At 37.4% G+C, this 13,286-nt stretch overlaps 1 protein-coding gene across 13 annotated transcripts in view; it reads right to left on the minus strand.

The window, feature by feature from the left end:
- sorcs2 (sortilin-related VPS10 domain containing receptor 2) overlaps positions 1–13,286 on the minus strand; it is a 189,217-nt gene that overhangs the window by 6,394 nt on the left and 169,537 nt on the right. For all 13 annotated transcript variants that reach the window (XM_079593101.1, XM_079593107.1, XM_079593106.1 and 10 more), the window contains 14 exons: positions 12,077–12,256; positions 11,475–11,621; positions 9,719–9,821; positions 8,680–8,756; positions 8,159–8,250; positions 7,274–7,381; positions 6,268–6,388; positions 5,586–5,719; positions 5,286–5,414; positions 3,630–3,801; positions 3,262–3,448; positions 2,819–2,952; positions 2,259–2,382; positions 78–190 (listed from right to left, as the gene is read on the minus strand). In XM_079593101.1, the coding sequence (XP_079449227.1) occupies positions 78–190; positions 2,259–2,382; positions 2,819–2,952; positions 3,262–3,448; positions 3,630–3,801; positions 5,286–5,414; positions 5,586–5,719; positions 6,268–6,388; positions 7,274–7,381; positions 8,159–8,250; positions 8,680–8,756; positions 9,719–9,821; positions 11,475–11,621; positions 12,077–12,256 (1,821 nt within the window). The remainder of the gene's footprint in view (positions 1–77; positions 191–2,258; positions 2,383–2,818; positions 2,953–3,261; positions 3,449–3,629; positions 3,802–5,285; positions 5,415–5,585; positions 5,720–6,267; positions 6,389–7,273; positions 7,382–8,158; positions 8,251–8,679; positions 8,757–9,718; positions 9,822–11,474; positions 11,622–12,076; positions 12,257–13,286) is intronic.

Raw genomic sequence — 13,286 nt, forward strand, 5'->3', positions numbered from 1 at the left:
ATGTCAAATGTTTTGCATAAAAAACAAACAGAGCTCTGATGTGTGTGTATGTGTATGTTAATGATTGAAGCGAGAACCTTAGCAAGAATCGTGGTTACAACTTGTCCCACATCTTGTCTCCATTCAGGGATGTTTGGGTTAAAGCGGTCCAAATTGCGACTGAAACTCAATGGGATGACCTGGAAATGATCTGAAGAGAGACGTTTAAGGTATCATGATGAACATAAAAGTTAATACTGCAGTTGAACAAAAAAGATCAGGCTGTATAAAGTAAGAGATGTTTTTAGTATAATGAATCATGGCAACTAAAAATGTGCTGTCAACCAAAAACAAAGGACAGGTTCTATATTAAGACTAGAAAAACAGCACAGCAACAGTTTCAAAATCAGTTAGGAATTGTTTAACTAAGAAAATATTTTTTTAATTTACTCACCCTCATGTCGTTCCAAACGCATATGCTGTTATTTTTTTCAGTGGAACACAAACATTTTTTGAAGAATTTTGCCATTCAACAACAGTTTTATTTTAACAAACAGGGTTTAGATATGTTCAAAAACACCCAGAAGATTTATATATTCTATATTGTAGACAAAGATGCATTCTCACTGTCTTTCAGTCAGGCTCAAACACAATTGTTTTTTTTTACTGTAGCAAAGCAAAGCAAATGGGTTTGGAATGACATGAAGGTGTTTAAGTAGATAAATAATGACATAATTGAACATTTTGGGTGATTTTTCATCTGACCCAAAAAACATTCTGTAAAAACAATTGCATAACCAGTTAAAAAGATGTGATCTAAAAAAAGAGTGAAAATTTTACAGCCAAGTCATTTGTCTACAGACACTTAAGTTGCAAAGTCATCCAACTTAATTTATTAAATTACGTAACCCAGCAGGTTTAATTTGAGCTTGAGGACAAACAATATGAACCAGTGAAGTGACAGTTGTGCACAACAGTTCTTCATTCTGCATTCAAGCTGAACATTGTCTCTCTGAGGAAGACTGTCATTTCTGCTTTCCAAGCATGACCTCATCCTATCACACCACATTCATAAATATTCAATCCAGCTCTGGAATCACATGAATATTTTATTTCTATTTAACACTATCATTACAAGAAAGAAATATGGTTTAGAAAGATTTTATATGTCACACAAATCGAGAAATGAAATGGTACCAGTACATTGATTGTTCTCAATCGGTTTCAAACTCTTAAGTTCCTCTGAATGATGGTTATCTTAGGGTGTATATGTGTGTGTTTAATCATATACAATCTGGTTGTCACAAAATCGTTGTGGTTTTGGATTATTCATCCCACACACTGGGCAAAGGGGTTAAAAAATTGGTCCTGGACTTTCTGTCCCCGTTTCACAACACACCAAACCAAAACACACCGGTTCACTGATGTGTGTGCAGAGCAATTTAACAACACTTACTAACATAAAAATACAACACAATAATATAGCATAAATGCTATTTTTGCTTTTTGTGCTTATCATTTACAGTAATTAACAACTGGCATAATTATGCCATACAAGTTATCATTTGTATATAGTCTTTTCGTAATGCTATGCTACCAGGCAAAAATAATTTAAAATAATTTTTACACAGCTCAGTTAAGTATCACTAATGATTACCTATACCATAAAATAATTTGAATGTTACACAGAAGTCATGTGGACTGCCTTCATGGAGCTTTTAGTGGTTGTATTATTTGTCCTTTTTGGAGCTTGACAGACAGTGCTTTCCTTTTGTGGCACAGAGTGTCGCATTCGTTATGTTTTGTGGAAAAACTGGACCAAATGGGTTTGGAATGAAGTAAGGGTGAGTCAATGATGGAAGAGTTTTAATTTTTAGGTGAACTGTCCCTTTAATTGTCTGCTTATTTTAAGCACAGACCAGGCATGGTCATGCCTGGACAAACATAAAATGTTATCATTTAATGAACCACAGTCTTTTCTGAAAGAAGACACTAGATGTTTCCTTGTCCAAAGAATACAATTAAATAATAATAATAAAATAAAATAGTGCTTATTTATTATAGAATAATGCATTTGAACTATTTACAAATAATAATATTATTCTAATATTTGACACTGCTAAGCACAACATAAAACACACTTGAGTGACAGTCATACGTTTTAGTTCAAGTCTGAGGATAATTTCTAAGAGTGAAACATTGCCACATTGCCCAGCAGCCCACCAGTCCGCCCCTGATCCCCCGATGCTGAACACCTTCATGGGATGTTTTTATCTTACCGTAAACAATGACAGTCTTGCTGTCCTGCACCATGGAGCGACCATTAGAAGCCTGAACTGTCACAGGAACTTCGCCCTCCTCAGAGAACCTTGTAATCAGGCTGTTCTCCAGGGTCAGCTTTGGCTGTCGAGGGGAAAGACACGCTTTGTATAAAGGCAACACTTCAACAGCCACACCTGAACCTTCAAGCATAAGCATCTAAAACAAATTCCAGGTCAATTTCTTCAACATTTAAATGTGAGACTACACAAGGACTCATAAACATTTATCTTGACCCTTCTCAACACAGTCCCACAGATGTAAGCATGTAATCTTAAATTTGTCAGTGAATAAATAATACCCTCATTACATGTCATTTTTTTCTTCATAAAATACATGGGTAAACAGCTCTTATTGTTTTTGTTTTAAAGTCCGCACAATGACTTTAACACTTAAAAAATAAACACACAAACAGCTATAATAAAACAGAAAAGCAAATAAAACTGAAATGCACTGGGTCAGAAAATGAGCATCTGCAATAGGAAGCATTTAAAGCAGCGCCATAAAAACGCCAGAGTACCTGAAGGTTATCTCCAATCCACCAGTAAAACACAGTAAGGTTTGCCTCAGTGGGCAGCACTATAGCTGTGAGATTTACTGCTTGATTTCTGCCAGCGATCGGGACCACCTCCAGATGGACATCCTGCAGAGGAGCTGGAGGGAAAAGTCAGGACAAAACAGAGAAAATAGAGATAAATTGAATGTTCCAATAAAAAATAAAAAGTCTATTTTTCAAGTCTTGAGATATGAAAACTTTATAAATGGTGTAAGGTGTGTGAATACCTTTGTAAATAATGAGCATCCATATTGAAATGAGTTCTATTTGTTCAGATTTTTTATGTGGGCCTGATTATTGGTTATGACAATCTCACAGTATTATAGATAATACTAACCATTAAGTTCCAAAAAATAATGGTCTTTGAATCCAGTTCACTCTCACTCAAATCTGAAGATTTCACTGACCTGTGACCTGAATGTAAAGTGAGGCTTGGTCGTGTCCAGCAGAGTTCTCAGCCTTCACATTCACACGGTAAACACCTGGCTTCTCATAACGGTGCTGAATGGGTTCGTCGATGACAGTCAGGTTTTCATATATAGCCCTGACCCCATCCATTAAATCTACCTGATATCTGGTGCTGGTGGTGTCACCCTGAGGAGGGAAATACAATGAAACGAATCAATTTTAAAGATGCCTAAAATTAGCAGTGTTTTTCTTTGTCTGTAGATCTTTTAGCGCATTAATCTAATATATTTATATAATTCAAGTTGTCTTACATTTTAGCAATCAAATGATAAAATTGTAAGTAGTGTAAATAATCCATGTACTTCACCTGTTCCTGATGCACTATAAAGGTGATGTCGTCACCAGGTGCCACGGCCAACATCTGTCCTTTGATGCCCAGCTGCAGGCCTTTAGGGGGCAGCAGAGGGCAGGAATGCTGCTTTGCGCTCTGTTCTTTATTCAAGCCACCCTCACAAACATTAGCGATGACCTTCCGGTAACTTCAACAGACAACACAAAACATGTTAGCCTTGACTTGCTTTTACTTGCCTTAAACTGGAAAATTCTTGTAGTTTTGTAGCCTGGATTTGAACTCTTAGTTATAATGAAGAGTTGTGGAAAAGGCGCATTACATTCCTAAATAACCATACTAAGAGGTGGCTAAAACATCCATATAATGTGTTCAGAAATGTCTTGGTTTAGAAACAAACACAGCGGAGGCTTTTCTGAACGAGGTTCTGCTGAAATGGCATGCTCTACTTAACACAGCTCAGTATGGATTTGATGGACACAAATCTGATTTGGTTTACAAATGTAATCTTTTTGTCAAATCATTTAGCAAGCAATGAAATCTGATCTGTTTGTTCAATCTAGTCAGGACTGTATACTGCATATCTGCTTTGGTTGCTATAGTAATAGTGTCAGGATTGAGATTATCTGTCAGTATGGAAACAGAGTATGGAAAACTGAATATGTTGCCTCTGCTCCGTCCATCTTAGTGTTCACAAAGCATGAAACAACATAAGTAACACGTTCATGCAAAACCACTGAATTGTTCACTCATTCACTATTCACTACATAGTAGGCTATGCGGATGTTAAGGCTGATGCGACACATTTGCGAGTCCAACCGCTTTATCAAATGCCAAAATCAGTCAACAAATAGAGCTGATATACACACACAGTGTGATGTAATACTACCAGAACGTCATGATCCTAACCTTTACCTCCATATCGAAATCTCAGTTGGCCAGACAGCGATTCGTCTGTCTAGAATCAGTAAAACATATTTGTCTGGGACACCGTGAGCCTGGAGACTGTAGTGTAAACTGAGTTTTTTTTTTTTTTTTTAAGCTTTAAGGGTGTGTTATAAATAAATGAAGACTTCAGATGCAAAAGCAAAATTTTCTTCTAGAATGATCATTTTTATCAAGTTTGGATGTTTACGTTCAGTTATTTCACTTTAATGGCAATGAGAATTACCTATTAATTGTCATTAAAGTGAAATTACTGAACTTAAATATACAAGCTTGATTAAAAATGTTCATTTTAGAAGAATTTTCAGATGGCATTTAGAGGCTTTTGCATCTGAAGTCTTCAAATAGTGCTCATAAATGGCTGTTGTTGAGTATTCTCACTTGAAACGAAGTAGAACCTATTGAACACCCAGAAACAGTATTCAAACAGTATTAAGTCACGACTTAACATATGCAGATATGGTGAAAAATGAATGTGGGGACAGTTCCTGGTAATATCGTCCACTATGACATTTACATATGTGATGTAAAACAGATGTTAAAATCTGATCTGATTTCAAAACATATGTGGATGTGATACTGATCTTACCTGGCTGTCTGAATAAAGCCTGTGTGTAAAAAAAGTGTTCATATATGTGTCTATGGCAGGCATGAGTGGGTGTTTTCTGACATATTCTAACATTCTGCAGTGTGTGTGTGTGTGTGTGTGTGTGTGTGTGTGTGTGTTACCCTGTGCTGGACTTATAGCTGTGTCCTAAATGGCAGTTTTCAGGTGGAGCGTCAGGATCATGCCAGAAGTCAGGATAGCAGCGATCGCCCTCTAACCTGAGGCTGGGAGCTCGCTCAAAGCCGTAGTCGCTGAGAACACACAGAGGCACGTAAAGCTCTATTTTTAGCCCCAGATCTAATTCACAATTCACTGCACTGGGGTTTGACAGTGAAGTAAAGAGTGTCTTGTTACATCAAAGACGTATGTGTATATTTGCAATTGGCTTGAAATGTGCAAAAGGTTATCTCTTTGTTTCGTACCAGGCAAAGTCTTTCTCTGAGCACTGGCAAGGTTTAGCTGTTAGAGCTGATGTATAGCTCTTCCCTTTAATGCAGAACGATCTCTCTTTCCTCCTCCTGTAGAATCGTTCCTGGCCCATGATGCATTTCTCTCCCTGTAGGAGAAGACGTGTCATGCATTTCCATTTGAAAAGTAGTGGTAACACTTTACAATAACGTTGAATTGGTTAACATGAGTTAACTACATTAATTAACACAAACTAACAATGAAAAATACTTCTTAAGCATTAATTAATCTTTGTCAATGTTTCAACATTTACAAATACATTATTTAAAAAAAAAAAATTTAATCTGTTAATATTATTTATTGGACATCAGCTAACATGAACTAACAATGAAAAGTTTTATTTTGATTAAATAATATTAACAAAGATTAAATCCTGTAAAAAAAAGTTGTTTAAGGTTAGTTAATACTAATGGAACATTATTGTAAAGTGTTACCAAAGTGGTAAATTGATTCACAAATAAAAATCATATTTCCATTGCTTTTGTTGCTGTAAATATGGCTTTTATTATTGTTTAAATGGTCTTCATATCTTTTCTTATTATTTCTTCTCATTAGTTTAAATTAGTTATACAGCACTCTGATTCAACTTCTAGTGTTTTGAGCATGCCGTAACCAGAGAAAACAGCCTGCTGTTACCTGTATGTCAGTGAGTTTCCAGGAGTCATAATCAGCTTCTGTGCATTGTCTGGGAAACGACTGACGGAAATCCACCTTCACCAGCTCCCAATCCGAACGGTAACTTATGTGGCCAAACACCCTGTCCACAACAGTAAACATAAATAACCATAATCCCTCGCCCGTCCATTCATCCATCCCTCCATCTATAAACATACGATTATCCTTCAAACCGCAAACGTTGAAACAAAAGCCATTCATCCCTTTCACCAAAAAATGAGACTATCGGAGTGTAACCTTGACTTCAAGTCACAACACATTCACTACTCAATTACACATCTTGGGAATGGAGCAAACGAGTGGACAGACACATGGATTCGCTCATCAGCAGCGTGTTACTAATGAGCAGGAGCCTCTTTAATTGAGGCCATTGAATCTCACATTGCCTTTATCAAAAGCGCAGCCTCTTTATGATTCAGAGACCACCTGCTGTTTGGCGTCTATGGGAAGATGCTCTCCACTTAATCTCAAATAAAGCACTGTTCACCACCACAAGGTGGAACCCTGTATCTGTCTACTATAAATCTACTTCTGTCAGTTAAATTTAGTTCTGCAATGAATATTCAGCTTTTGATGGACTAAAGGCCTGATCGTGAGGTCGGGATCATGCTCAAACAGCACAAACAAATGACTGAAAAATCTATATTTTGTCCTAAGAGCTATAAAACCAACACGTGATAACACAGTCCTAAATGGATAGTTCACCCAAAAAAGATGATTTACCCACCCTCATATTGTTCCAAAACTGTATGGCTATTTTTGTCCATAATTAAAGCCAATGGGGTCCAAAACAATACAGGATCCCAAAACATTCCTCAAAATATATATTTTTATATTCCACAGAAGTCATAGAGGTTCGAAACAACATGAGGGTGAGTAAATTATGACAGAATCTTCAGTTTTGGGTGAACTATCCCTTTAAGGTGGACTAATAATCAGTTTAATCAGATGACATATTCACACTTACGTCATAACCAGTGTCTCATCTCCAGGTTCACTCAAAAGTCCATCCACAAACACTGATGTGCTGGTGAAGTTGTGGACGCTCCACGTTTGTCCTTCATCTATGCTGAATCTAAGACAAAAATGTTTGATGTGATGTTGTATTAGCAGTATACATCACATCACTCATATAAGAAAGTTGTATATTATATCATACATCATGTGACTTATTGTATAAGTATCTGCTTTGAGGTGAGACATTTGTTAACCAAATACCAAATGATCCGTTTTCACATAAAAAAAACATCATCTTGATTCTCACAGTGTGAATGTGATAGCTTGTAGGCTACAAGCCAGAATAAGCACTACAAGCTCTTAAGTCTTATCCTGACAGAAGCGGTTGTTTGTACTGCCAAGACTCAACGCCGATGAAAGGCTTCAAGGCTTTTGTGAGAGATGGTAATGATTTTCACTTTGATCTTCATAGGTTTCCCTTTTACATACATTTGTGAAGTAAGGTGAACTGGATATCTAGCATGTGAATCACTTCATATTATATGGGTTAAGGGTTGTCTTTTACCAACCCTTTGCAGATGAAGAGATTTAGGCTGCTCAGGAACTCAGGGTGGTCTGAAGAGTCCTCCAAAGCCAAATGAGCTTCTTAAAGCACTCACTCAAAGGATTACCAGCGCAATGAGGTCAGCAAAAGTCAGGGAGGGAACGTCTTGAATTCTTGTTTTTTATACTAATCTGACTCAGTGTTTACTACTACTCTTCTTCTCTTTTTATAAGTCCTTCTGTCAGTCTTCGTCATGTCCGCTACTGGCATACATTTGTGTTTAGTTTACGCTTACTAATGATTACAATATCCTTTATGCAGACAATACATTACAGAAACTTATGATCTTACTTGAGTATTTTTAAAGGGATTGAAGTGTCCTTAATGGCCACAATGACACCGCCATGATCCAGATAGAGAATGTGATGCTCTTCTTCGAAAACCTAGAGTGTGCATTTAAAGAAATAATTAAAAAAACATTTAAAGTTCATAATAAATATCATAATCAAGATTCAATGTCGTTAGAGAAAAATGCAGTTGAGCAAATGAGAGGCAGCAACAATCCCGAAAATCACTAAAAGGACATTAAGACAGAGAGATGAGTCTGCCACAAACTGAGCGGTGAAACGGCAGCAAATGAGGGGGTGTCAAATGAAATTGGGCAGAATGGGAACAAGAGGAACAGAGATCTGAATTCAAAGAGCAAACCAAACTGAGTTTGTTGGAAAAGGTGGGTGTTGAATACAAAGAGCAAATCTAAAGATTTGTGACAGTCACAGAAGACTCTATGATGAAGCATTTTTTATGAGACCGAATAATCGTTGTAAAACAGCTTTGCAGATCATTAGTCTCTTCTCCGTGTTCATTCTCACCTGTCTCCAGGTCTTGCCACAGTCTGAGGTGATGTACATCTCTTCTTTATATTCAACCAGTTGAGACCCAAGGTTACCTGAAGAGAAGATGCACACAGAATGTCGTCACATGAATACAGAGAGAGAATCTTTTTAACTTGAGGCAAAGCAGCAATTTCCTCACTTTGTTAGATTTTAAGAGAGAGGGAGGAGTAAGCGTGAGCGAGCTACATATAAAAAGAGTGAAATTTTGAGAAAACTGGAGGCTATTGGGGATCAAAGGCTGAGAACTAGTTAGAGCTGAACATTTTACTGAGAGGGTGCACAATAATAGCAAAAGAAAGCTGGATTTTGATGGAGACAGTTTTGATGCTCAGTCTCTGCAGTGTATGTAGACATACATTTACATGGTGAAAACTAGCTGCAATGTGTTGATAACTCTTAAAACCAGAGGCTGAAGGGCTCTAACTACTCATGTTTGTTAGTAAGTGAAATAAGTCAAGAGTGAATAAGTCAGTGTGACACTGTCTGTGTTAGTGTGTGTGTGTACATGTCTCTAGCCCTGGGGGAATAGACAGAATTTTGACCTTGTGAACTGGCAACAGCTCTAGCCTTGGAATCAAGAACATTAATGTATTGTCTTCTTCAATTCCCTATGAACCCTGTGGCAATAAAGAGGAAATATTTCATATATCTGTGCCTGCTTCCTTTTGTGCCTCAGTGTGGACTCATCGGCTTTGCACAACACTCAGAAATGGGGGAAAACGGCTCAAAACCGAGGTTTCTCTTTTATTTCTTTTTATGGTACATCACATTGAAATTTCCCTGCTAAAAATACTTCTTAGCATTCCTTTCCTTTTTTTGTGTGAAGAAATAGTCTGCTTTGTACACACTATCATAATTTCCCTGAGCATGCTGCAGTGCAGATTTGGATCTGGACTATAATTATTTCTTGTAATTGAAAAGTTGAGGAGTACAGAGTTTCATTTGATTTGAGTTTATGGGCTCCTCACCGCTATGGTGACAATACTGAAGGGTTATAGTTGTCATGGAGACTGACCTGCACCCATTATGAGGCCTGGGGCAGAATCTTTAGTGTGGACGGTTCCAGATACGTACGGGTTGTCAGCCCAGCGCAAGTGGAGATGGAGGTGACAGTCAGGCTAGGAAGAGGAGCAGATACAAAGAAAAATATTATTACTCTCTTTTGGTATCTACGTATATGTACAGGCTCTGACTTTTTTACACTTTGACAATCACGCCAATGGGACTACCCAACAGATGCACCACCATACCTTTTTTTTAACATAATGTCTGCACTTAGTAGAGAGTCTGGACTCACTGACAAACACACAAAACCACCTTGCTTTAACAAAGAAATAACAGTCTAAATTCTACAGTAAGGAGCTGATAATTTAAAACCACTTCACAAGTCTTATTACATAACGTCCAGGATAAAAGATGGATCAGTGCATGAATATAAAGCATATTTAAGGTGCCAAAAACCGACGAAGAAATTACTAAATTGGGAGATGAAGAGAGAGTGAGCAGGAGAATGATAGGAAAAAAAAAGACATGTCAAAAGGAGGGCTGAGAGATGGGACAGATGTGAGAAGGGTGGCTAGACAGACAGGAAAGGAGAGAGAAGTCGATATATGTCCTTTCAGCTCTGCTAGCTTCTGATTTGTATCTCGTCTCGTCTTGTCTCATGTTTGCCAGAAACCATATCTGTGTCTTAATTAATGGCCAGCTACCAGTTACAGGTGTTTAAAATGGACATTTCATATCATATATTACATATTATCTCTGGCTGTGTGTGTGTGTGTGTGTGTGTGTGTGTGTGTGTATGTGTGTGTAAAGAGTAAGCCCTGTGGATTTGTGTGTGTGTAGATTGATGACTCAGATCCTTTTTTTTCTTTTTTTTTCTCATGAGAAAGCAGCAGAACTAGTAGTGCCTGCTCTGCCCACCAACCCACAACCGCAAACAGCGGGAGATGAGTCAGATCGAGGGGTCAATGACTTCACGTCTGTGTCTGAGACAGTTGTGGTACAATCATCTTGAAGATAAAAAAAGCAAGTGTGGGCTGGATATATATCCGTAGCTGTATATTGAAATAAAGTCTTGATTTTGATGGTATGAATATAAAATGAATTGTTGGTAAAATTACATCAGCACAACTATATTTAAATCAAATGTGGTGTTTGCATTTTAGCTTGTAGGCATGTTATTTTGTTTGGGAAAGGTAAGATTTTTTAATGTTTTTGAAAATAGTCTCTTACCAAAAGTCTGCTCACCAAGGTTGCATTTATTTGATCAAAGACTAATACTGTGAAATAGTATCCTGTTACAAAACCACTATGAGAACGGGTTTCTATTTTAATATATTTTATCAAATATATGCGAAGCTGAATTTTCAGCATCATGATCACATGATCCCTCAGAAATCATTCTAATATGCTGATTTGCTGCTCAAGAAACATTTCTTATTATTTGCTATGTTGAAAACATTTGTGATGCTTAATATTTTGGTGGAAACCGTGGATTCTTTGATCAATGGAAACTTTAAAAGAACAGCATTTATTTAAAATAAATATTTTCTGTAAAAGTCTTTACTGTCACGTTTGAACATTTAATGCATCTTTGTAGAATAAAATAATTAATTTATTAATTTCCAAAGACTACTGACCCCAAACTTTTGAATTGTAGTGCATTTATAAGATCATGTCAAAAAAATGTATTTGCTTAAAGTTAATGTAGCACTGATAGATAAACAGCAACGCAAAAAGCTATTTGAAATGTGAGCAGATATATTTACCTGCTTGCAACTGACAGGTTTGCCGTTCATATCAGTTGTAGGAGGAGCCAGTGGTTCCCAGTCTCTGCCTTTGTTGTAGGTGATAAGAGTCGTCACTTTTCCATCTACTTTTTGATTGGCTAAGAATACGCCCTTGATGCCACGAACCTGAAAAATCCACAAAATATATTTTGGTACTACTCAGTATAACTTCGATCCTGTAAAGAAGGTGTGAAATGTGATTATTACGTCAAATACTGGCAAAGTCACAACTGTCTAAGAAACTGTAATATGTGTTAGATCAAGCTTGTTTTAGTAGCACAGGGACATCAGCTTCCTAGAATCACTTATTTATTAAAGCACACTACTGGCTATGAATAATGAGTGAGTGAATATGTCTGAAGACTTACTAGACATCACAAGCACTTTTATATGTGTAACACCTCCAATTTTAAGTGTGTGCTTTTAGAGTGTTATAGGTAAAGGTCTCTATCAATGTGAATGCATAAAGTCAAGTAAACTTTACTACAGCTGAGCTATTTTCAGTTCATTGCGCATTAAGTGGGATGTAAAACCCACACTGCCTTGTATTACACAGGTAGTGAGTGGGGTGAAATGTTGACCTCCAGGATGTCGATGAGGACATTCTCTTCAGGCTGCTTGGTGCTGCGGACATTCTCCAACACAATGGAGTAATAGACTCCCTGTGGATCCGACTGGTAGAGGTTGTACGTGTCCGTCTGATACCACTCCTGAAGAGCCAGGAATACCTGATTCTCGTCTGTACTCACGATTTGCACATCCTGCACAAAAAGATATGACACAAGGAGATTAGAACATGTAAGGGTAATCAGTTTAATGCAAATTGCAGTTTCAGTTTTCTCAGCAGGTACAAATAATTAACACAGCGATTCTTTTGAGTGTGTGTCTTTGTGTGAATAGAGACAGAAAAGCTTGATGCTTCCACTGGAGCTTACATAAAACAACAACAAACACAGTGCTGCATATAATTCCATGGTGATTATACTTGGTTGCTTTGAAATGAAAAGTTTATTTTGAGCTGTTGTGAAGAACTGAGTTGGAACATAAACTGTGCAGAGACAGATTTAGATGAAATGAAAGCATGAACAATTAATAAATCCATCCTATAATTAGATCCTTTGGTTTGCTTTAAAATACAGAATCAACACTAAGCTCCTGAGTTTTAGCTTAGCAGCATACATCCGGGTGCTGTGGCAAACACTGGGTCAGGACGGGGGAGTTTGCAACCATGTTGTTCTTGCCGATAAAGTGAAAGTGGGTCGCATTAATTTAGGCACAAAGATGAAGGGTACAAGCTCATGCCCCCAGCTGAATTCATTCATAAGAACTTAAGTGAGGAGTTAGTAAAGTCCCTGAAGCATTGAGCAGCTTTAATGTGCTTCAGAGACCAAACTCTAAAGCTATTTCTCACTTATGTCCCACTAACCGCAGTTTAGAGGCACTGAGCCCCCTCTGTGAGAGGTCAGTTACACAACACTTGTTTGCTGGGAGAATTATAGGAATAAGAATAAGAACGCCAAGGATAAAGTAACATGCTAGAAGAGCAAGGGTAACGCGTGTGTGCGCATGTCCATTTGGACCAACTAACATTATTGTACATGCAGCCTCAACATAAGAAATTATGTTAGGCACAAAAACTGCAAGAGAGGCTTTATGAGTAATAAGTCGACTCTATACACTGTAAAAAGTGTACGTCTTATATCTAAAATTCTGGAAACTTCACCTTTGGAAATCATAAAAAAGGCATGTATTCAAGTGATTTTAGTCAGAGTTAAATTGAATCGCCAGACA

The sequence above is a fragment of the Phoxinus phoxinus genome (assembly GCF_949152265.1).
Source record: "Phoxinus phoxinus genome assembly, chromosome: 2".
Lineage (NCBI taxonomy): Eukaryota > Metazoa > Chordata > Actinopteri > Cypriniformes > Leuciscidae > Phoxinus > Phoxinus phoxinus.